Here is a 23,899-nt window from a genome sequence, read left to right as displayed (position 1 = left end):
TAACCCTTTTTTATTTTTTTCAGATTATTAGAAATGGTACAATCTTTTAATTCCGATATGAACACAGAAACTGCACTGCAAGTTGTTTGAGAGTTTTAAAGTAAGTTTTGGCTAAAATCTTAATTGGTCAGATAAATCTACACAAAAAAAACACCTGTCGATCTTGAATTGCAATTGAAACAATAACATTAAAAAAACCTTTTCTGTCGGCCTGATAAGTATTTGTCACTATTAATAAGATTTGCTCGAGTATTAGTATCAACCTGTCACGGTTGGACCCTCAGATGTCAAAACTTTATTTTAGTGTTTGGCCAAAATGACTTAGCAATTGTATCTGTAAGTACGTCTAATAACACCCTTTGCTATTTTTAAAATCCTAGAAAATTTTTTTTGCAAGAAAATTGCATAAATTCGCAACCTTTTTTAGAACCACTACATAACTCGAGTTTTAAAACTTTTTATATAAAATCCTTTTTACAAAAAATATCAATAATTACTTAAAATTAAACCTGAAAGAAAAAAATTCTCATTACACGTGTTAATTTTCATGTTTTAGGTCTTTTTTTGAGGAAAACATAACTTCTCCTTTTTTGACAATAATATATTTTTTTAACAATTCAAAGTAAAATATAATAAAACTTAAACGATTTTTCTTGAATTATCAGTTGAAAATTTCATCAAACATGCAATTTAAGTGATGAAAATTTAATAAAATCATTTTTTGAATGTTTAGAATTACCAATTTTCTACATTTAAAACAAAATGTTAACAAAATTTAAAAACATTCTAACATATAACTTCAAAAATCAATAACATTTTATAAAAAGATGTTTCAAAAAATAAATCATTAAAAGGTATTAAAATGCATTTGAAATTACTTAAAATTAAAACGAGAACATCTTTTTACACTGTATTCTGTGAAATAGAGTTTAAATGACATGATTAGTGAATGAAATATTTCCTAAACTCATTAAGCCTTTTTGTGACTATATCAAAAATAATTTATTTTGTTTAATATTGTTTTTTTATTCAAATATTTGACATAATTTTCCCTACGTCAATAAAATAAAGTCAGTTTTTTACTGTTTCCAGGTTTTTCTTTATAATTTTAAGAATTAAATATAATATAAATCTTCATTATCTTTTATTTGAATTATCATACACATTAAAATGTGAAGTATAAGCTAGAATAGCACTTTTTTCAACGAATATTTTAATGACATTATATCAAAATAATTCCTCTTAAATATCACACAACATATGATTGGGAAGTATAGCCATTTCTTGGAGGTATAATATTTACAAAAATACCATTAATTCTGTTTTTATCAGAAGTTAAAAAAATTGAACAATTCTAAAACAATGGTTGGCTGTCTAGATATTGAGAACACTAAGACTACGACTCTGTTCTATTGAAATAACGTTGCAAAAAGAGGGGTTCTGAAAGTAATCTACCTAATTTTATTAAAAGAACCAACAAGTACTGTCAGTATCTTTTTTCTTGTAATCTAGCAGACAATCAAATCATAACACAATTTTCATGATAAAATATTCAGGTTTCTACTTCACATTTTAAAAAATATACTGATCAATAAAATGTTCAAAATTTTACGTTGTACTAATTGAAAAAATATGTTGTAATTCTTATTTTAAAGTTACATTTTTATCCCTGACAAAATCATAGACGACTTTTAAAGGCATCTTATCTAAACTTTTTGAAGAAAAACTTAAAAACGTTAATTAAGTATGAAAACTATTTTCTTCGATTTTTCTGAAGTTATTATCGCATTCTATGGGTTTTTTATTATCATTTACTTATATCGAAAGTGCCAAACATTGTACCCCAACTTATTCATTTAATAAAAAACGAAGCGTGTTCTGTCTTGATTACACCGACTCAGAATTACAACTTTTTTTAAAATTCAATGGGCGCTCTCTTCCATCCCATTCTTTTTATGATATAATGATCATTGATACCCCAAAAAAGTGTTCTGGTACCTTTTTTCAGCAATATGTTAAATTTAAAATTTAAAAGACTAAGGTGGCTAGGACATGTGTTTAGAATGGAACAAAATAGGTTTCCTAAAAAGTGCTTAAAATGGAACCCCACCACTGGTAAACGCAAACAGGGACGACCAAAAATGACCTGGAGGCAGAGCACTGAAAAAGACCTAATTAAATTAGAATTGACATGGGGAGAAGCTGAAGCACTTGCCAAAAAAAGGAATTCATGGAGGAACAAGGTGTCCGTATTCTCTGGACTTCACAGTCAAAAAGAGAGATGCGCCTGATGATGATGTTAAATTAGATTTTCATAAAAAAGTGGAAGGGGTCCCCCCGGGGGGAAAAATTTATTTTATTTCTAAGTATGACTTTATATACCTTCCTGAATTCGTCTTGAAGAGTAGATTAAGAATCAAAAAAGATTTTGAGAAATATTGACCCTAGCAAAAGTTATCCTCAAATAACCGTCAAAATCAGCTTATTTAGCTAAAACTGCCAAAATTGTCAAGTCTTTTGAGGATATCTCTTGCAAGGGTCAATATTTTTAGAAATTGTTTTTTGATTCTTAATCTACTTTTCAAAAAGAATTCAGGAAGGTAGGTATATAAAGCCATACTTTGAAAGAAAAAAAAATTCCTCCCAGGGGGAACCCTTCCCCTTTTTTATAAAAATCGAAATTGACATATTGCTAAAAAAAAGCTACCAGAACACCTTTTTTGGTATTAATAGTCATTATTTACTAAGTATATTTGCAATAACTTTTATTTAATGAAATCTTCCAATTTTTAACATGTACAAAACGGCCTGCTTAATTGCTTCAAGATCCATGTCAGATCTATATAGGAAATAAATGTCTATAAACGAGCTCAAGTTTTCCAAGGAATATATGTATATAACTCATAGTGCTCCAATAATCCATAATAAACTCTCATTGGCTAGAACGATAAGACCCATTATTTTACTTTATTAAAAATAAATTCATTATTTTCATTTCATGTTGCTTTTTACCTTATATTGATGTATTTAATTTCTAATCATAAAAAAGAAAATTTAAATTTATAATATAATAAATTTAAGAAAACTCTGTTTTAAAAGAATTCGATTGTGGCGACACTTTGTGTGTTCAAATATTAAACTAAAATTGTAATCATCATCATTAACCCTTTGGTGATGGTAATGTAAAGAAAAAAATATAAATTTAAAAATCTTTTTAAAATCATTTAAATTATTGAATATTTACTTTCTTTTAGATAGTAATGCCGGGTGAGGAAAATAGATTTATTGAGAAATAGATATGCATATAGAAAACTAGCCAATAGGGAGATAATTATATCGAGCCAACTCTAGTATCATAAAATGAATGGGTTGGAATAGCGCGCCCAATGAAAATATATATATGTATATAGTTGGATATATACTCACTATATTTCTGTACAGCTACTCGGATACTATGTCAGGCACCTGAATACAGGTATTTATACCTTACTATATATACATATATATATAGTTGGATATACTCACTATATTTCTGTACAGCTACTAGGATACTATGTCAAGCACCTGAATACAGGTATTTATACCTTACTATATATATATGTATATAGTTGGATATACTCACTATATTTCTGTACAGCTACTGGGATACTATGTCAGGCACCTGAATACAGGTATTTATACCTTACTATATATATATATATGTATATAGTTGGATATACTCACTATATTTCTGTACAGCTACTGGGATACTATGTCAGGCACCTGAATACAGGTATTTATACCTTACTATATATATATATATATAGTTGGATATACTCACTATATTTCTGTACAGCTACTGGGATACTATGTCAGGCACCTGAATACAGGTATTTATACCTTACTATATATATATATATATATATATAGTTGGATATACTCACTATATTTCTGTACAGCTACTGGGATACTATGTCAGGCACCTGAATACAGGTATTTATACCTTACTATATATATATATATATAGTTGGATATACTCACTATTTCTGTACAGCTACTCGGATACTATGTCAGGCACCTGAATACAGGTATTTATACCTTACTATATATATATATATATAGTTGGATATACTCACTATTTCTGTACAGCTACTCGGATACTATGTCAGGCACCTGAATACAGGTATTTATACCTTACTATATATATATATAGTTGGATATACTCACTATATTTCTGTACAGCTACTCGGATACTATGTCAGGCACCTGAATACAGGTATTTATACCTTACTATATATATATATTGTTGGATATACTCACTATATTTCTGTACAGCTACTGGGATACTATGTCAAGCACCTGAATACAGGTATTTATACCTTACTATATATATATATATATATAGTTGGATATACTCACTATATTTCTGTACAGCCACTGGGATACTATGTCAGGCACCTGAATACAGGTATTTATACCTTACTATATATATATATATATATATAGTTGGATATACTCACTATATTTCTGTACAGCTACTGGGATACTATGTCAAGCACCTGAATACAGGTATTTATACCTTACTATATATATATATATATATAGTTGGATATACTCACTATATTTCTGTACAGCTACTGGGATACTATGTCAGGCACCTGAATACAGGTATTTATACCTTACTATATATATATATATATATAGTTGGATATACTCACTATATTTCTGTACAGCTACTGGGATACTATGTCAAGCACCTGAATACAGGTATTTATACCTTACTATATATATATATATATATATGTATATAGTTGGATATACTCACTATATTTCTGTACAGCTACTCGGATACTATGTCAGGCACCTGAATACAGGTATTTATACCTTACTATATATATATATATATATATAGTTGGATATACTCACTATATTTCTGTACAGCCACTGGGATACTATGTCAAGCACCTGAATACAGGTATTTATACCTTACTATATATATATATAGTTGGATATACTCACTATATTTCTGTACAGCTACTGGGATACTATGTCAGGCACCTGAATACAGGTATTTATACCTTACTATATATATATATATATATATAGTTGGATATACTCACTATATTTCTGTACAGCTACTGGGATACTATGTCAAGCACCTGAATACAGGTATTTATACCTTACTATATATATATATATATAGTTGGATATACTCACTATATTTCTGTACAGCCACTGGGATACTATGTCAGGCACCTGAATACAGGTATTTATACCTTACTATATATATATATATATAGTTGGATATACTCACTATTTCTGTACAGCTACTCGGATACTATGTCAGGCACCTGAATACAGGTATTTATATCTTACTATATATATATATTTATAGTTGGATATACTCTCTATATTTCTGTACAGCTACTGGGATACTATGTCAGGCACCTGAATACAGGTATTTATATCTTACTATATATATATATATAGTTGGATATGCTCACTATATTTCTGTACAGCTACTGGGATACTATGTCAGGCACCTGAATACAGGTATTTATACCTTACTATATATATATATATATAGTTGGATATACTCACTATTTCTGTACAGCTACTCGGATACTATGTCAGGCACCTGAATACAGGTATTTATACCTTACTATATATATATATATATATATAGTTGGATATACTCACTATATTTCTGTACAGCCACTGGGATACTATGTCAGGCACCTGAATACAGGTATTTATACCTTACTATATATATATATATATATATATAGTTGGATATACTCACTATATTTCTGTACAGCCACTGGGATACTATGTCAGGCACCTGAATACAGGTATTTATACCTTACTATATATATATATATATATATATAGTTGGATATACTCATTATATTTCTGTATAGCTACTGGGATACTATGTCAGGCACCTGAATACAGGAATATTTTATTTGGATGAGTTTATTTTTGAACCAATAATACGGTCGGATTGTTACTACACTATGTTACTGTTAGCTCTTCATCTATTCTTTATATATCTATTATACAAATTTATTATATTATAGTACTGGTACAGAAGAATATATGAACCTGGGTGAATTATTAAACCTCAAGACTTGCCTCTGTATGACCATATTTTCTATAATTATTATATTATAGTACTGATACAGAAGAACATATGAACCTGGGTGAATTATTAAACCTCAAGACTTGTCTCTGTATGACCATATTTCTATATTTATTATATTATAGTACTGATACAGAAGAACATATAAACCTGGGTGAATTATTAAACCTCAAGACTTGTCTCTGTATGACCATATTTCTATATTTATTATATTATAGTACTGATACAGAAGAACATATAAACCTGGGTGAATTATTAAACCTCAAGACTTGTCTCTGTATGACCATATTTCTATATTTATTATATTATAGTACTAATACAGAAGAACATATAAACCTGGGTGAATTATTAAACCTCAAGACTTGTCTCTGTGTGGCCATTTTCTCCTGGGCTTGGATACATCAATTTTGGAACAACTTTATTTTTCATTATTTATTTTCAGATACTTAAATTAAGATGTGCTCTTATATTGCCCCCCCCCCCCAGTTTTTTTCCACAAAAAAGGAGGAAACGGTGAATAAAGGGAAAGGTAGGTTGCGGGTAAAATCCGTAAAGGTTGTCTGTTTTAAGTCAAAAAAACAGTAGTAGAACGATAAAAATTTATGTTAACTTTAAAAAAAAATTGTTGTCTATAGTTCTTTTCAATAAGAAATACACATATTTAGTGAATATTATCGTTCTACTACTATTTTTAAGCCTTAAAACACACACTTTTATGGATTTTACCTGCAACCTACCTTTCCCTTTTAACAGAAACTTTTTTATTATTCATTTTTTCTCTCTCCCACACATTTTTCTTGTTTTTCCCCCCAAGGAGGTGAAAACAATGGTAATCTTATGCAGAATATACACCCCTGCATGCATGTCTCTGAAATTCCCATCTTCTAAAAAGTGCTCCAGACATTTAATGAACAGACTTTCGAAGTCACATAGTAAGTAGATGATCAATGGTAACAGGAATCTTCATAAAAAAATACCAAGCTAATAAAAAGGAAAAATAAAATTGATATTATTTGTCAGAGCCCACAAAATATTCGCTGGATTGAAATCTAAAAATGCCAACAAACACGGAATATCTCAGGTTAGTAGCAGCCTGACTGTTTCATAGCAGTTTTAGAGATTTTATATAGCACATACAGACTTAAATCTGTCTATATAATTGTAAACACTACAAATAATCAATAACCGATATGGTCCTTCTTTAGCTTTATTGATATAGAATACGTGACTATTGTTAGAGATTCTCGCATACCTAGATAAAATACTTCTCCCAGCTGGCTAATAAAACGATACTAACATCCTCCCCTGTGACTTTATCCCCTCCCCATTTATTTCCGCTTGATTAAAACTGCTTCTAAGCTAATCCAATACGTGAAAAGCATTCTATTGTCATATATTCATGTTGTGATGTCATATATTTAAGTTTGCAGACATATGTTAGTTGTTACTCTTAATTACTCTTCAATTGCTCTCAGAAAGAATAAAGAGAAAATGTATTAAAGACAGTTGATATTGAGAGTCCTAACACAGAACATTATCTGGTTTGGGTTCGAGTCTTTATTAAGACCAATACAGCTATTCACAGACATCCTACTACTTTAGATAGTTTGCATAGGCAGATATTCTACCCCTTCAAAGTGCATAGTTAATTAATACATTGTATTAATTAAACAGACAGTCATCCTGTTGCTTGGTGTCCTGATATACAGACAGACATCCTGCTACTTCAGAACTTTCCAGCTTTGAATAATCAGTAGTTTTGACTTATTAACATATTTAATCATTTCTAAATATAGTATCAATATATAATCTTATTTACTCAAAAAACTGCATTTAATCCAATATAATAAATACTTAAAAATCTGTTTGCATTTTGAATTGAATATTAAGTCTACTCTATCATTAACTTATGTAAGTCTGTCAATTTCACATTTGGCGCAGTCTTATTGTGCTACGTGTTATTTAGACCTGCTGCTGAGTTAAGGGTGGGGGAAGTGGTGTTTAATTTGAAGTCAATCACTTTTTGAGATTTTTTTATCTCGGATTTTTCACAGTTTTGTTTTAATTTTTTATATTTCTAACTTGATTTATATTTCAGGTTTCTGTGGAATTTCATTCTTTAACTCTTCTGATCTAAATTTCACGGCGGATCTAGTTCTAGTGCTCGGATATGGCTGATGGAGAAAAAGGAGAGCGGGGTAAAAATGAAGGCAAGCGTGGACGGCCGCCTAAGCGTCCGCGGGAGACTGACAGTCAGGATGATGATGGAACTCCCGAAAATTGGGAGGAGGATGATGCTGCGGCTGAGGATGTTGGTGCAGGTGCCAATGCGAATGTGGAGTCGGCGTTGGGCGAGGTGGAGAATGACGTTGTGCCTGAAAGTATAAAAAAATATGTTAGGGCAATGTTAAAGGAGCATACGACTGTCAAAGGTCAGGTGGATAAGCTAACGGCGTCGAATAAACGGCTGGAGAATAAGGTGAAAGAGTTCAAGAATTCTGATGAGCATAAGAAGTTAGGCTATGATGTTGATTTGGCTACTATTAAGAAAAAGGTGGCGCAATTGCCAGCGGATGGGGATATTAGCGGTTTTTTGTATGAGACAAGTATGGGGGCTAGTGTATCTGCAGTCAAAGCGACGGGAGATGATTCGTTTAATACATCTTTTATTAATCGTTTGAGTGTGGAGGCTAAATTGGATTCTACAAATTTTGAGGCTAAAAGGGTGAAAAGTGCTCCTGGACATTTGAAGTTTTCGCAGATTGAGTTTTTGGGTCCTGTTGGGAATGGAAATTGGATGAATGTTCGTGAGAGTTGTCTGACCGAATATGAGAATCAATTGTTGGATATATTTCCTTTAATTGAGGAAAGGGCTGAAGTGCTTAAGGCCTATAAAAAGGTGGCCGGCGGTAGTGTAAGCCAACAGACTGTAGAGGAGCAGTTTAAGGAGTTTTGTCTTGTAAGAGGAGTCAAGTGGGATAGTGATTTTGTGCGGGATGCTCCATTTTGGGATGGAAACATTGATTTTGAGGATTATTTCTTATCCTTATGGAGGGTTGCTCGGTTCGCAAAGTTTGAGGATCCTATGCTTTTCAAGGATGTCCTGTACAATAGGATTTTTGAGTGCAAAGGGAAGAAGATGGGGAGGCTTATTACGCCGGAGGCTAATGCTTCCCTAAGTGCTTTAGGTTATTACCTGTTGATAAGAAGGTTGGTGATACCCTTTGCGGATACAGAGTCGGCTACCGAATTCTTCTACGCCCTGAAACAAAAGAGTGGTCAGAATGTGGATGTGTTTTTCAATGCTAAGTTACGGCTGTTTAGGCTTATGCATCCTGGTCAAATTTCTAGACAATCTTGGCGTGATTTCTACAATAATGTGGCTAAGAATTTGCTGTTTTCTGATTTAGCTAGAGATATGGCTAATTTCATTGAATCTATGCATTACCTGGAAGATTACAGTGCTTTCTTGACTTATTTGATTCGCAGAGGTCAGCATTATATAAGCTGGGCCCGTTCTGGACACGTTTCACCTGAAAATGTAACGTCCTGTTATTCTCAGGCTATGGAAGGGTTGAGGCTAGAGGATTCTAGGGAGGTAAAAGCTAGGCCTGTAATCAGTGAAGTGCATGTATCTGATATGGAGGGCAGGACTGAGATTGGCGATAATAATGCGTGGATTGAAGGGGATGATGATATTCCTTGGGATCAGGTTGAGAACGTGATTGGGGCTTTGAATTCGAAGGCTAAAACTATGATTTGTTGGTATTGTGGGAAAAAAGGTCATGTAGTGGCTAGTTGCTGGCAGAAGAGAGACGGTAAGCCGCCAGCTCCTGATTCTCGCATAGGAAAGACCAAAGCTAGGTTTTTCTCAGCGGGTAGCGAGAAGAAAGAAGGTCCTGGGGTGCCTAATAATAGGGTAATACCTGAGCAGTTTCTGAAGAAGACGGTCAATCAGGTGGGGCCTGTTGTGGATTCTGAAAAGAGCAGAGATGAGAAACAGTATGAGGCTATGATTGCTGACATAGCTAGGAACAATTTTCAGCAATATCCTATGTAATGGATATGATTGATTTGATATATAAATTTCATTTGAAATGAATGAAATTTATAGATCGTTCTTTTATTCGTATTCATTATATAGGCTATAGTACTGTAGTTGATTTTTTCTGCGTTTGCTATGTGTAATTAGTTAATTTTGCTGTTTTGTATTCAGATAATTGCTCTCAACTTTATAAAGTATTACTGTCTTGTTTATTCTTCAGTCAAGGTGTGATCGTGTTAATGAAAACAATATATGTATATATATATATATATATATATATATATTCTATATATTATATTTTGATAGGTACCTATGCAAAGTTGAAGTAAATGTTAAAAACTTTGAGAGGTACTTACTTGGATGGCAAAAGGCTTGGTGTGTAGCTGTGTGTTGCTGGTAGTCTGGAAGGTGTACAGGATTTCATAAATCGAACAGTATGTTGGCGGCTGGTAACGGATGGAGAGCTGACTGCTGTGTAGTGGAATGATGTATATCTAAAATTTGAAATTAATTGACATGGATATATTAATTATTTGTAATCCTGCATGGAGATTTTAATTCGAAGATATATGGATAGAAATGACTAGTGTTTTCAAGAGATTGTGAAGTTTTTGAAGATAACTAAAATGCCTATTTGTGCGGATTTAGATTTCTTTGTGCCAGGGGCTGATATTACGGTGAAGGAGTTAGGAATTATTGATACAGGGAATAATTTTAATTCTTTAATATCTAGAGAAATTCTTGATAAACATGGAATTGAGTTTTGTCCTGCTAAATTATCAGCATATTCAGTAGATTTAAAGAAAGTTAATATTATTGGATATGTCGAGTTGAAATTTAGATTTGCTGGAACTCAAGCTGTATTTACGGAGACATTTTATGTACCTGAGGTGACGAGTAGGTTGGTGAATCTTGGATCTGATTTCCTGAAAAAGAATAAAATTAACATTTGTTTGGATGAGGATAAGTTTGAATTTTGTGGGGAATCTGTTCCTATTAATTCCTGTTTACAGAAACAGGTGGTGGCGGAGGTACAGAAAATTCCTATTTTGTCCGGACGAATGAATTCTGAAATTCCATCTAAACCTACCTTGCCAGGGATAAAGGAGGGGGGTGGGTTTGGAGAGTTATATTCAACGAAGTATAATGTGAAGTTGCTGGACAAAACTATTTTTTATCCTGGAGGATCTACAGCTGTGGTGCATGTGACTGGATTAAAGAATGATGGGCTTTGGTACGTGTCCCCTAATTCTTCTAAGATGACAAGTGGCAATGGGATTATGATTATTGAGGGGGTGTATCAGCCACGGAAAGATGGGTCCTGCGTGGTTAATGTAGTTAATGCGTCAATAAAACCTATTACCTTGCTGAGAAATGTGAAGATTCGTCATGGATAATCAAGATGTCACCTGTAATAAAACAATTAATGAGTTGGATAAGCCAGAAAAGTTGTCGGGGCAAAAAATGCATGAACGGGTACAGTTTATTATTCAAAAATTGAAGTTAGATGAAAACCAGATGATTAAGGAAAATCCAGAATTGAAACCTAGGATTATTAAAATTTGTTTGGAAAATTTTGATATCTTTTCAATGAATGATTCAGATATTGGTGATTGTCGATTAATGACATATAATATAGAATTGTTACCTGGAGCTAAACCTGTGAAGGCCAGAAATATTCCATTGAATCCAGAGTACGATGCTAAGTTGAAAGAACAGTTAACCAAATGGCTGGACGCCGGCATTATTGAAGAGGGTTTCTCGGATTGGTCTAGTCCTATTTTTGCTGTGAAAAAGAAGGCTGCACCTGGAGCAGAGGCTAAGTTGAGGTTTGTCATCGATTTCCGCAATTTGAACAACGTGACTAAGCGGGTGGCGTGGCCGCTGCCACTGATTTCTGATAATCTGACGAAGCTGGGTTCTGGCAAGGTGTTCAGTACTCTTGATTTGACAGCTGCCTACCATTCGATGACTATGGATGAAGACTCTAAACCGTTGACAGCTTTTAGTGCAGCAAACAGGATGTATTTGTTTAACAGGTTGCCATTTGGGTTGTGTAATGCACCCAGCCTGTTCTGTGCTCTGATGGATAAGGTGCTGTCTATCCTGCCAGGTATGTATGGATTCTGTATCAGTTACTTGGACGATCTGATCGTGTTTTCATCAAGTCCAGAGGAACATGTAGAGCATCTGCAGGCACTGTTTCAAGTTCTTAGGCAGGTCAACCTGAAATTGAATTTAGATAAGTGTGATTTATTGACTAGAGAATGCCATTATTTGGGGCATATTATTAGTGCCGATGGATTGAAAATGAATCCTGCATATTTGGAACGGATTAAGGATTGGGGCAAGCCTAGAACAGGGAAGGAGTTGCAGAAGTTTTTGGGATTTACCAATTATTACAGAGGATATTTTGCTGATTATGCCAAGAGGTCGTGCATGTTGGATAGTCACAGGAATGACACTATAATAAAGTGGACAGAAGAATTGAATAGAGTATGGACTGAATTTATGGAAATGTTCAAGACTGAGATGTGTAAAGGCTATCCTCAATGGGATAATCCTAATCTTTTTATCGTGGATGTAGATTATAGTTCTCAGTATTTTGCAGGGATTATTTCGCAAGAACAGGATGGTGTAGAGAGAGTGTTTGGTGTCTGTAGTAAAAAGTGTAATGCTGCGGAACAAAATTATCCTTCCTATAAAGGAGAATTAGGTGCATTAGTATATGCATTAAAGAATTTTTTACACTTTTGTAGGTTTCGTGAATTTTTGGTTCGGACAGACAGTATTTCACTAGTGCATTATAAACGTTGGGCTAAAGGATCAATAAACGGTGTCACCTATCGATGGATAACTTTCTTGCAAAGTTTTGACTTTACAGTTATCCATCGACAGGGGACTAAGCATGTGAATGTAGATTATTTGTCGAGAACTGAGTTAGATTGTAAGGAACATCGACTGAAGGATTGTCAGGAGTGTAGAGAGACAGATAATAAAATTTTGGATCCTTACCTGGATGATTCACCATTTCTGGATCAAATCTATTCCATTATGCAGGTACATTCTGCAGAGGATGAGGTGGATGTTGAGTTTGTCTGGCAAAGTAGTCTTCAGCAGGACGAGATCCTAAATGAAATAAGGTTATGGATATTGGAAAGGAGACAGTTGTCGTCTTATGAGAGGGCGGAGTTATCGGGCAGAAAAGAACTATTGTACAATCTTATTGGCCATATGTATGTGCTAGAGGGGGTTGTAATTTTCAGACAGCCTTTGGCCGAAGGGGGTTTTGTCGAGAGGCCTGTAGTGCCTCTTTCTTTATACAATGATATATTTGATTCAGCTCATGGTGGATATGGTTCTGGACATAGAGGTGTGCAGGAGACAATACGTAAAATAAATGAGAGATTTTTTATGCCTGGCGTGAACAAGTTTGTGGAATCGAGAATGCGAAGTTGTATTACATGTTTGAAAAAGGCTGGAAGTAATCCTAAACATGTTTCACCTATAACTCATTCTGTTCAAAGTAGTGAAGTTTTTGCTAATATGTCAGTGGATCTAGTTGGTCCTTGGACTCCATGTTATCATCAGGGACAGACGGTTAAATTTGTCTTAATCATGGTTTGCTTATTTTCTAGATATGTTTTTACATGTCCGTTGGTTGATGCTAAAACTGAAACAACTGTAAAGGCTATATTGGAAAATTTTGTACCTACCTATGGTTTATTTAGGGCTTTGAGATCGGATAGAGGTACAAATTTTACAAGCAGTGTGTTTAAAGGTGTGATGAAAGGATTGGGGGTGGATACTGTCCTAATTCCCCCCAGGAATCCAAATTCGAATCCTGTAGAGAGGCAAAATCAGAGTTTGTATGCTGCTTTGAAAGTAGATGAAAATCATGGAACAACACAGCTAGCTTAAGCCAGGTACAGGTTTACCTGAGCACGCCAATGAAACTGACTGGCAGGGGTGTTCTAGGAAGGTATTGTGAGTTCATAACCACTCTTACTTAAATCGTAGCTGTAGCTTCCCTACTATGATTTTTTTCAAAATACATTTTCTTGGCTGCTGGGTTTCAATTTTTCTTTCATGAAATGAATTGCTTGTTTCAGTGAGCTAGTTTACAAAGTTTACAAAGTTTAAAGAGCAAATCTATCTGTTAACTGGATATCTCAGTCATATAATCCAATCCATCAATGAAAAATTATATAAGAATTCATATTCTTTTACTAATTATAAATCTTAAAGTAGATACTTTCAAGGTTATATAATTTACATTTAGGCTAATAAACCATCCTTATTTTTAATTTAATTGATGAAAGCAATGATAAAAGCCTGGTGAATATGTATCAGATTGTCCCAAAATATTTCTGAGACAATTCTGAAACACCTAGTATATTTTTCAATTCTCTACTGCAAATTATATCTTTGAAGTCAAAGATAAATAAGATTATTTTAAACTTAATCATCTAAACTATAATATGTCTGAAACAAGTAAACTGAAATAATCATAACACAACAAGAACAAACTTCTTAGTAGAAATTATATTTTGATTTATTCAAGCCTTCTCAATTTTGATCATTTGAGAGTTACTGACTGGTAATATCAGTACATGTTTAACAATAGATCAGATAATTGACTCAAATTACATTGATAATTGATACCAGAACCAATTTCTTGTTGGTTGAACAAATTATTAAAGAAGGTCTCTTCTTTTTTAAAATCTGATAAACTAATTCAGATGATCTATACAGACCTGCATTTTTCTATCTTTGGAATCTTGCAGTCAAACAAATATTACAATTGCATTTCTGCTCCGTTTTATCATCTGAACAGGTACTTCTTTGCAGAATAAGATCTTTATTATTAGGCTAGCAAGTAATTCAGTTAAATTACCAGTATTTTTTGGCAGTACTTAAGATATTTCAACAAGTACTGCATTTGCCAGTTGGAAACACAGGGTTGTTAATGTTATAGTTCACATTCACTAAATATACAGAAGCTCTCAAATGATTAGAATTTAGAAGGCTTGAATAAAGCAAAATATAATTTCTACTAAGAAGTTTGTTCTTGTTGTGTAGTATAGCTCTAACCGCGCGTTTTTTGAGAAATAAACATACCATGTAAACTATTTCAGTATCACCTACTCTCATTATTTTTTTTGTCACAATGGACACAGACCATGCCATATTTGCCTGTTAGTGTAAGGATTTTTTCAGTTTACTTGTTTCATATTATAGTTTAGATGATAAGTTTAAAATAATCTCATCTATCTTTGAAGATATAATTTGCAGGCTTGAATAAATCAAAATATAATTTCTACTAAGAAGTTTGTTCTTGTTGTGTTATGATTATTTCAGTTTACTTGTTTCAGACATATTATAGTTTAGATGATTAAGTTTAAAATAATCTTATTTATCTTTGACTTCAAAGATATAATTTGCAGTAGAGAAATTAAAAATATACTAGGTGTTTCAGAATTGTCTCAGAAATATTCTGGGACAATCAATACAGATTCACCAGGCTTTTATCATTGCTTTCATCAATTAAATTAAAGATAAGGATGGTTTATTAGCCTAAATGTAGATTATATAAACTTGAAAGTATCTACTTTAAAATTTATAATTAGTAAAAGAATATGAATTTTTTTATTATTTTTCATTGATAGATTGGATTATATGACTAAAATATCCAGTTAACAGATAGATTTGCTCTTTAAACTTTGTAAACTAGCTCATTGAAACAAGCAATTCATTTCATGAAAGAAATATTGAAACCCAGCAGCCAAGAAAATGTATTTTGAAAAAAATCATAGTAGGGAAGCTACAGCTACGATTTAAGTAAGAGTGGTTATGAACTCACAATACCTTCCTAGAACACCCCTGCTAGTCAGTTTCTTTGGCGTGCTCAGGTAAACCTGTACCTGGCTTAAGCTAGCTGTGACAAAGGACTGGGCTAAAAAATTACCTTTGGCTACGTTAGTGATTAACTGCTCCAAGAGTTCTAGAACTGGCTATTCTCCATTTTTTCTGGTTTTCGGTCGGCAGCCACGTATTCCCCTCGATTTTCTATCACCAGTCCCGTCTGTTGAATCTTCATCCTCGCGGTCGTATTTGGAATTTCTGAAAAATATGGAGGATGTAATTAAGAGAATTTCTACAAAATCCAAGTTATATTTAGAGGTTCAAAATAAACACAGAGTACAGAAGGAAGCATTGAGGGTGACAGATGTTTGTTATGCTTTCTTTAATATTGTGAAGACTGACGTGTCCAAGAAATTACAGTCTTTTTATGGAGGACCTTTTATTGTAGTTAAGAAATTTTCGGATGCATTGTATGAGTTGGCACCTTTTGGGAATAATCCCATCAAGAAAAATCAGGTTGTGGCTAGAGATAAAATTCGAAAAATTCATGCTCGAACGGAAGTTTTAGGAGAGGAGGTTAATTTTAACGTTTTTCCTTTACCTGAAATTTGTCCGTCCGATGAGATATTTTTGGAGGTTGATAATATGCCTGTAGAGAGGGAAACTGTAGAGGAGAGAGAGAGTGAAGATGTTGTGTATTTGTCATCTGAAAATGATGGTTTTGAATTGGCAGAGGAAAGACAGAGTGACGAGATCCAGGAGAAGGAGAGTGAGGTTGAGGTTGATAATGACAGAGTTTCAGGGGATGGAAATGAGTGGAACGTTAATAGAGAAATTATACCTGTAGGGGAAGGAGTAGAGGTGGGAGTGACAGATGAATCTGTGGTGCCTGCTCCTGTAGTTGAGGGTAATTTTGACGAGGTTGAGCTTCCATCGGAACAGTCGTTTTTGACTACGGCGCCGCCGCAATCTTCACCTGAAAGATTAGTTACAATTAAGAAAAGTGGATCACGGGTGGCGAAATATTTATGGGACACTGGGAGGAGGTTAAGATCTCAGGTAGGGGGTCCTGTGGTACATGTTCAGATAGGAACTCGAGGACGGAGAAAGTAGGGAAAGGAGAGCTGATAATAATTATTTTTGAAAAAAATATTATATAAATATATATAAATATTATAAAAGTATATTATAATAAGAGTTCATGAATTGTTATTTGATTATTTTAATAACAAATATGTGCTGACAAAGCTAGTAGGTGGAGAGTTGTTCTACAATGAAAGGCTAAATCAGTTGATATTTGCGGGTGAATTGGTGAACAGTTATCAGCTAATAATGTCTGGTCATAATAATAAATTCAAATCAGGTAAATATTTTTTAATTTGGGGATTGTGTTTAATACCCTGTGGGGCTGATGTGATACCTGTGCTAGTAAAGGAGTGTGTTGGCGACGGTCCTGAATTGAGGGCTTCAGAATGTACAGTGTTTGGACAGCATGAGTTTAATGGAACAATCAGTGGTCATCTGTTAAAAAAAGTAGGAGTGAGATTTTTGCCCGCGGTACAATGTCACGTCGACAGAACGGTTCACACCTGGTATTGTGGCAAATATAGCCACATACATTTAGGGGCACCAGCTGTGGTTAGTAGTGATGAGTTAATTTCTAGTGAAGATTGTAAAAGGATGGAGGAACAGAGGGTGTTAGACATAGATGGACGACGGTTGCCTGTAGCGTTTTATGACCGGTCAATGACTTATTTCATAAATGGTACCATTCTGTATGAGGATATGATGACGTATGGGATTGACCCTCAGTGCAGAGGGGATGGTATTTATTTAAATAATACCTTTGTGCCTAATACTTTTCAAGAAGTTCAAATTACAAGTTATTTGAAAAATATACAAATTTCAATGTTACCTGATAACAGTTGTTTTCTTGAGGATCAGTTCATTGGTGCACATTGTCTGGAGTCTGATCTGCGGCTTGGGCTTGATCGAGTGATAGTTCACAATAAATCACAGGAAGATAGACGTCATTTTAGTTATTTTCGGACTGTTGAAATTGTAAATTTAACTTTGTTTACATTTTCTAATATGGCGGATGATGCTAATAATCAGGGTGGCCAAAGTTGGTTGGCGATTTCTCCACAGTTTTCGTTGGGATTGAAACTGGGGAAAAAAGTGGAGTTTTCTGACTTTCTGACTGATTTGCATTATTTTCATACCAACGTTCCGGATGTATTTTTGTGGATTACAACAGCTAAAAAGAATTTTTTTCCTTGGATGCGAAGAAAGGAGGAGGATGGTGCTTTATTACTACAGCTAACTTCTTCATACCATCAGGTGGAAAGGATTTTGCAGGCAGAACAGGGGTGTTGGGAGAATAATTTGTTTCATTCTAACATCAAACAAGTCGGAAATTTGTTGGTACAACATCTAGGGGAAATGGAACTTGTGTCTGTGTGTAAAAAAAAATGGTTGAATGTGACTTTAGGAGCAAATTTGCCGTGTTATCTTGGTCATTTTTCTTTGTTCATGGACGGTAGAATTGTTGCTGTAGAACCGTTCACAAGATTAGTTAAAAATGTTTCCTTGTTGATGGTTGTCGAGTGCAGGAAAAATCCAGTATTTGTGAGAGTTAAACCTGGATTATATCTAGGCAACAAGGGGGCAGGAATGCAGCTGGTTCAGACTAAACGGCTGGAGGATAGTTGGTTGAAAGTACCGTTGAATTTTGAGCATCTGTTGGATAAGGGAGAGAAAGGACAGGTGTTGGAGTCTGTGGAAGAGGCTAAACTTTCGGAATTGGCTGCTAATTCAAATGCTTTTGTTGTAGAGGTTACAGAAGATTGGTTTGTACATTTGTATAATACCTCGATTGATTGGTTGACTAATAGTTGGCAGCATTTTGTTATGGCTGTGATGGGTGCTGCGGGGGTGGTTGTTGGATTGCTGTGTGTTGGTTGTTTGGGCAGACTGTGTAACTGCGTTAAATTTTCGCGTTATCGGGAAAACAGTAATTAAAATTTGGCATCCCTGATAAATATAATTTGTGTAAAGTATTTCGTTTTGAATGTCGTCTTATATATGAAAAATGTTAAAATATTAAAATATTAAAATGTTAATATTTAATTATTGATTATTATCAGGAAATGGAGATGGAAACGAGAGGCGGTATCAGCGGGCGTCTGGTCGGCGGGAGGAGCGTGAACCGTCTGTTGAGATGCTGGATGCTGGTAGAGCTAATCGGCGGCATGTTGTGTATAGAAGAGATGATAGGAGGCAGTATGATGTAGAATCGCCCAGGTATGAGCCTGGGTATGATGATGAAGACGATGTTGGCAACGTGAGCCTTGAGGTTGAGCTTGATTCCAGGGATCGTCTGCCTAGTGAACAGAGTGGTTCGGAGCTAGACAGTTGGACTGAGCCTCCAACGGACAAGCCTGAACAAAAGGTGGCAGATACTAGTTCTGGTGAGGGACGGCGCAGGTTTGGTAAGTTTGTGCCAAATCAGGCTGCTGGGTCGGTCAGGACTAAGGGAGCCAGCAAGGCTTATGATGATGCTGGGGAAGGTACGTCCAGAAGGGGAGCCAGCAAGGCTTATGATGATGCTGGGGAAGGTACTTCCAGAAGGGGCGTGGTCAAGCGGCCTGCTGGGGCAGATTCTCTTGGGCCTAAACAGAAGAGGGAGTTACCAGATTTGCGTGCTGAGGTTGAGAGAAATAAGGCTGAGCGCAAGAATGACAGACGTGGTTTGGCGCCGCTCAGTGATGAAGATATAGGTAGAATCAGTAATTCTGTTGCTGTGACTCTAAAGCCTATGGTTGAGGAAAAAATTCGTGAGGCTGTAAAAGAATCAGTCAAAAGTTTGAACACTGCACAGAAACTTTGGCAGACGGACGGTCATAAACGGATTAAAGATATGTTGGCCACGCATAAGAAGGATCTAATGGAATGTATAAGGAAGGTAGATACGGAGGTGCAGCAAATGGTGGCTACTACTGCACAGCAAAAGGCTTCTTATCTGGTACAGCGTGTACAGACAGCAATGACTGATAATTGGGAAAGTAGTTCAACCAAGTTGGGACAGCAGGTGGGCCAACAGGTGGAAAGTGTTTTGGCAGGGCAGGGAACTAAGGTTCAAGAGGCTATTTCTGAGATGGCGCAAAAAGAGGCTGAAGTGCAAAGGCACCTGTCTAATATTTTTAGCGAGCTGTCCGAAATCCGGCGCAGAATAAACAATGACTTACCGGCGGCGGCATATTGGCAGTTGCAACAGGCTGGGACTTCTGGCGGTGCTGAGGCTAACAACGGGGTGATGATGGTTTCGGGAGGTGTTCAGGTCACTGGTGGTGTTGAGATGGAGGTGGCAATGCCGGCAGATGGGCCAGCGGTTGCTGCAGAGGTGGCTGTTGCGAATGATACCGCCTCAGCGGTAAATGATGCTGTGATGGTTGCTGTAGGAGGGCCCGTAACTGCTGCAGCGAGTAATGCTGTCATGGCGGCAACAGTGGGTGTCTCGGCTGAGGTTGGTGGAGGGGCGCTGAACACTCCTCCTCCAGTGGGTGAAGGAGAGGAAGAACTTGAGGCCGGGGTTAATTTCGATGTAGGTTCACCCAGTGAAGACATTGATCCCAGTTTATTGGATCAGCCTGATGGATGGTGAAACCATGCTTAGCTGGATGGTTTCAGAAGGGGGTAAATGTCATATATTCATGTTGTGATGTCATATATTTAAGTTTGCAGACATATGTTAGTTGTTACTCTTAATTACTCTTTAGTTGCTCTCAGAAAGAATAAAGAGAAAATATATTTAAGTCAGTTGATATTGAGAGTCCTAACACAGAACATTATCTGGTTTGGGTTCGAGTCTTTATTAAGACCAATACAGCTATTCACAGACATCCTACTACTTTAGATAGTTTGCATAGGCAGATATTCTACCCCTTCAAAGTGCATAGTTAATTAATACATTGTATTAATTAAACAGACAGTCATCCTGTTGCTTGGTGTCCTGATATACAGACAGACATCCTGCTACTTCAGAACTTTCCAGCTTTGAATAATCAGTAGTTTTGACTTATTAACATATTTAATCATTTCTAAATATAGTATCAATATATAATCTTATTTACTCAAAAAACTGCATTTAATCCAATATAATAAATACTTAAAAATCTGTTTGCATTTTGAATTGAATATTAAGTCTACTCTATCATTAACTTATGTAAGTCTGTCAATTTCACACTATAATACAATGCGATAAATATTATTATTTTTAGTTGCTAGGATATACCCACACCACAATGCTAGTTGTATGGGTGTGGGTGTGGGTCAACCAAACTATAGTAAATATTATTATTTCTAGTTGCTAGGATATACCAACAGCACAATGCTAGTTGTATGGGTGTGGGTGTGGGTCAATCAAACTATAGTAAATATTATTATTTCTAGTTGCTAGGATATACCAACACCACAATGCTAGTTGTATGGGTGTGGGTGTGTGTCAACCAAACTATAGTAAATATTATTATTTCTAGTTGCTAGGATATACCCGCACCACAATGCTTGTTGTCTGGGTGTGGGTGTGTGTCAACCAAACTATAGTAAATATTATTATTTCTAGTTGCTAGGATATACCCACACCAAAATGCTTGTTGTCTGGGTGTGGGTGTGTGTCAACCAAACTGTAGCCGCATTTATGTCACACACCTGGTACAACAAACAGTTTAAGGTATTATTTCTTCTAATAACGAATCTGATTTTTGTAATAATGATTCCTAGTATAACAAGTCAGAATATTGTTTAAGCAATTTAAGAAAAAATTTATATTCGATTTAGATTAAATTTACAATTAGAAACAAAATTACATTTAATTTAGTTTAGACTCGTAATTCAATATTTTGCTTATATAGATCTGACACTCGTCAAGTTTTAGTGTTCGTTTGCCCTGCCGTCTGAATTTAAAACTTTGCTTTTATGGAATTTGTCATCCTTGGTTTTGCTCCTTTTTCAATAAATTTTAGAACTTAACTGTAGAGTTGCTACGCATCCTAAATTGTACCTAACCATTTAAGGCATCATAAAGTTTTAAATAGCTAGGATGATTCTAACATGCCTAAATCAACACTTAAAGCTTATAGAACAGACGGTCAGTCGCTTGATGTAGAAAAGCTTTGATTTTAAAAGTTAATATTATTTTTATTTCTAGGAATATCCGAGAACAAGAAAAGCGATTTTCCCATTTATTCTGTGATCTCTGATTTCTCACAAACATTCCAGGATCAAAATCAAATTTCGCGGCTTGTGTTAATAGTAGAAAAATGTTATGCATACCGTTAAGAAACATTAAGAACTCAATTTTTAAAAAAAATTTTTAAAACGATTCATGTGCGACGTATAGTTAAGGAGCTACGTGGAAAAATGTCCCAACTGACTTGAAACTTTTTTTTTAACATTTCCACACATTTTAAATGAAGCTTCGTAAACAAAAACGCACAAAAATAGTACTTATATTTCTAAAAACTAGAGTTTATGACGATTCTAACGATATACATAAAGTTTTCTACTATTAACACCAGCCGCGCAATTTGAATTTAGATAATGTTCGCATTTTTTTTGCACACCCTTTAGATGGTTAATCAGACACAATATTCCGTTCATTTTTAAAAGGAATCTCTAGCTGAAAAAAGATTTTTGTTTTTGTTTAGTCATAAGCAATATATTTTATGGATGATTGAAAATTACGTACATAAAGATACACTTTCTAACCAATGTTGTGGTCGGAATGTTCTTACAATGTGTTCCTGTTGTTCCAACTAACGGATTGATCATCTAGACTTTCTGTATTTATTGCTGGTGTAAACATTGAACTCCATAATTCTACCTTTGTATTTATCATATTTAGTTTTGATATTATGATTATTTTTATACTCAGAATATCCAAGTAGTTGTTATATTTTTTACACGAATGTATGTTTTTATAAATGATTTAATTGAAAATATACTTAAGTATTATCTTTTTTAATGAATTACTATATAAATAATCCTGTACTATGTTCTTCTGTCTGCCTGTCTGCTTGACTAAATTGATTAAATGATCTCTGCAGCTCTATACTAGATTTCTGTACATACATACACTCAAACACCATATTTATCTGTTTTAATGGATACCTTTCAGGGTTGTCATTTTGGGCGGTCGCTTTTGGGCGGGCAGTTTTGGGCGGGCGGTTTTGGGCCGCCCAATATAAGGTCCTTTTGGTAAGTTTTGGGCATCCCCCTTTTAGGGGAAGAGAAAAAGGGAAGGGGGTTAAAAAAGAGGGGGGGCCTATTTTTTGGATGATATCCTTATACTAAAGTAACAGGATGTGTGTCTGTTTGTTTGTGTGTCTGTGTATTTGTACCGAAGGATCTCGCTAACCGCTGAACCGATCGGGTTCTCCTTAACAGGGTAGCTTCTTATAGGTTCTGGGAAGCTTTATAACTATTTTGGGGAGGGTACCACCACCCTCCTAAGAGAAATCGCCCCTGGAAAAAAATTACACTACCCCAAAAACTTTTTAAAAAATTTTTTAAACTAAAAATTAAAAATGGGGGGAGGAAACCTACCCCCCCCCCCCCAAAAAAATAAAAAAAATTATTCCCCCCCCCCCCTCAATTTTTCAATAATAATTGGATTATCAAATTTGACTCTCCCCTCCTCAAGTGCCCCTAGAGGCCTCTAGGGCCGTAGCCGCTTGTCAACTATACAAATTAGTAAGCTTTTTTGTATCTAGAGGAGGATTTCGCTAACTGCTGAACCGATATGGTTCTACTTTCCAGTGGAGCTTTTATAGGTCCTGAGATGATTTTAGGCTATTTTATTTCTAATA

General features: G+C 34.8%; 1 protein-coding gene and 2 long non-coding RNA genes across 5 annotated transcripts; 2 read left to right on the top strand and 1 right to left on the bottom strand.

Moving 5' to 3' along the window:
• Positions 1-6,904: 6,904 nt before the first annotated feature.
• On the top strand, positions 6,905-23,050 carry LOC145321554 (uncharacterized). 3 transcript variants are annotated; one of them, XR_013880310.1, is made up of 4 exons: positions 6,905-7,202; positions 21,655-21,762; positions 22,240-22,365; positions 22,590-23,050. It is a non-coding gene; the product is annotated as an uncharacterized LOC145321554 (long non-coding RNA). The 3 variants fall into 3 exon arrangements; XR_013880311.1 differs by having other exon boundaries at positions 6,908-7,202; positions 22,240-22,353; XR_013880309.1 differs by having other exon boundaries at positions 6,923-7,202; positions 22,240-23,050.
• LOC145321544 (uncharacterized) lies at positions 7,632-10,308 on the bottom strand. The gene is made up of 3 exons (XR_013880277.1): positions 9,570-10,308; positions 9,318-9,383; positions 7,632-8,496 (listed from the first exon to the last, which is right to left on the bottom strand). It is a non-coding gene; the product is annotated as an uncharacterized LOC145321544 (long non-coding RNA).
• On the top strand, positions 19,229-20,719 carry LOC145321553 (uncharacterized). Its single transcript, XM_080162975.1, has 2 exons — positions 19,229-19,600; positions 19,649-20,719. Exons 1-2 carry the CDS (start codon positions 19,252-19,254, stop codon positions 20,692-20,694), a joined length of 1,395 nt encoding a protein of 464 aa, XP_080019101.1. The 5' UTR covers positions 19,229-19,251; the 3' UTR covers positions 20,695-20,719.
• Positions 23,051-23,899: the final 849 nt, after the last annotated feature.

This window comes from Acartia tonsa, chromosome 6 (genome assembly GCF_053477335.1).
Source record: "Acartia tonsa isolate MP-2025a chromosome 6, ASM5347733v1, whole genome shotgun sequence".
Classification (NCBI taxonomy): Eukaryota; Metazoa; Arthropoda; class Copepoda; order Calanoida; family Acartiidae; genus Acartia; species Acartia tonsa.
Note: the sequence above shows the minus strand (reverse complement) of the source record. Positions and strands in the feature narration are given on the sequence as shown.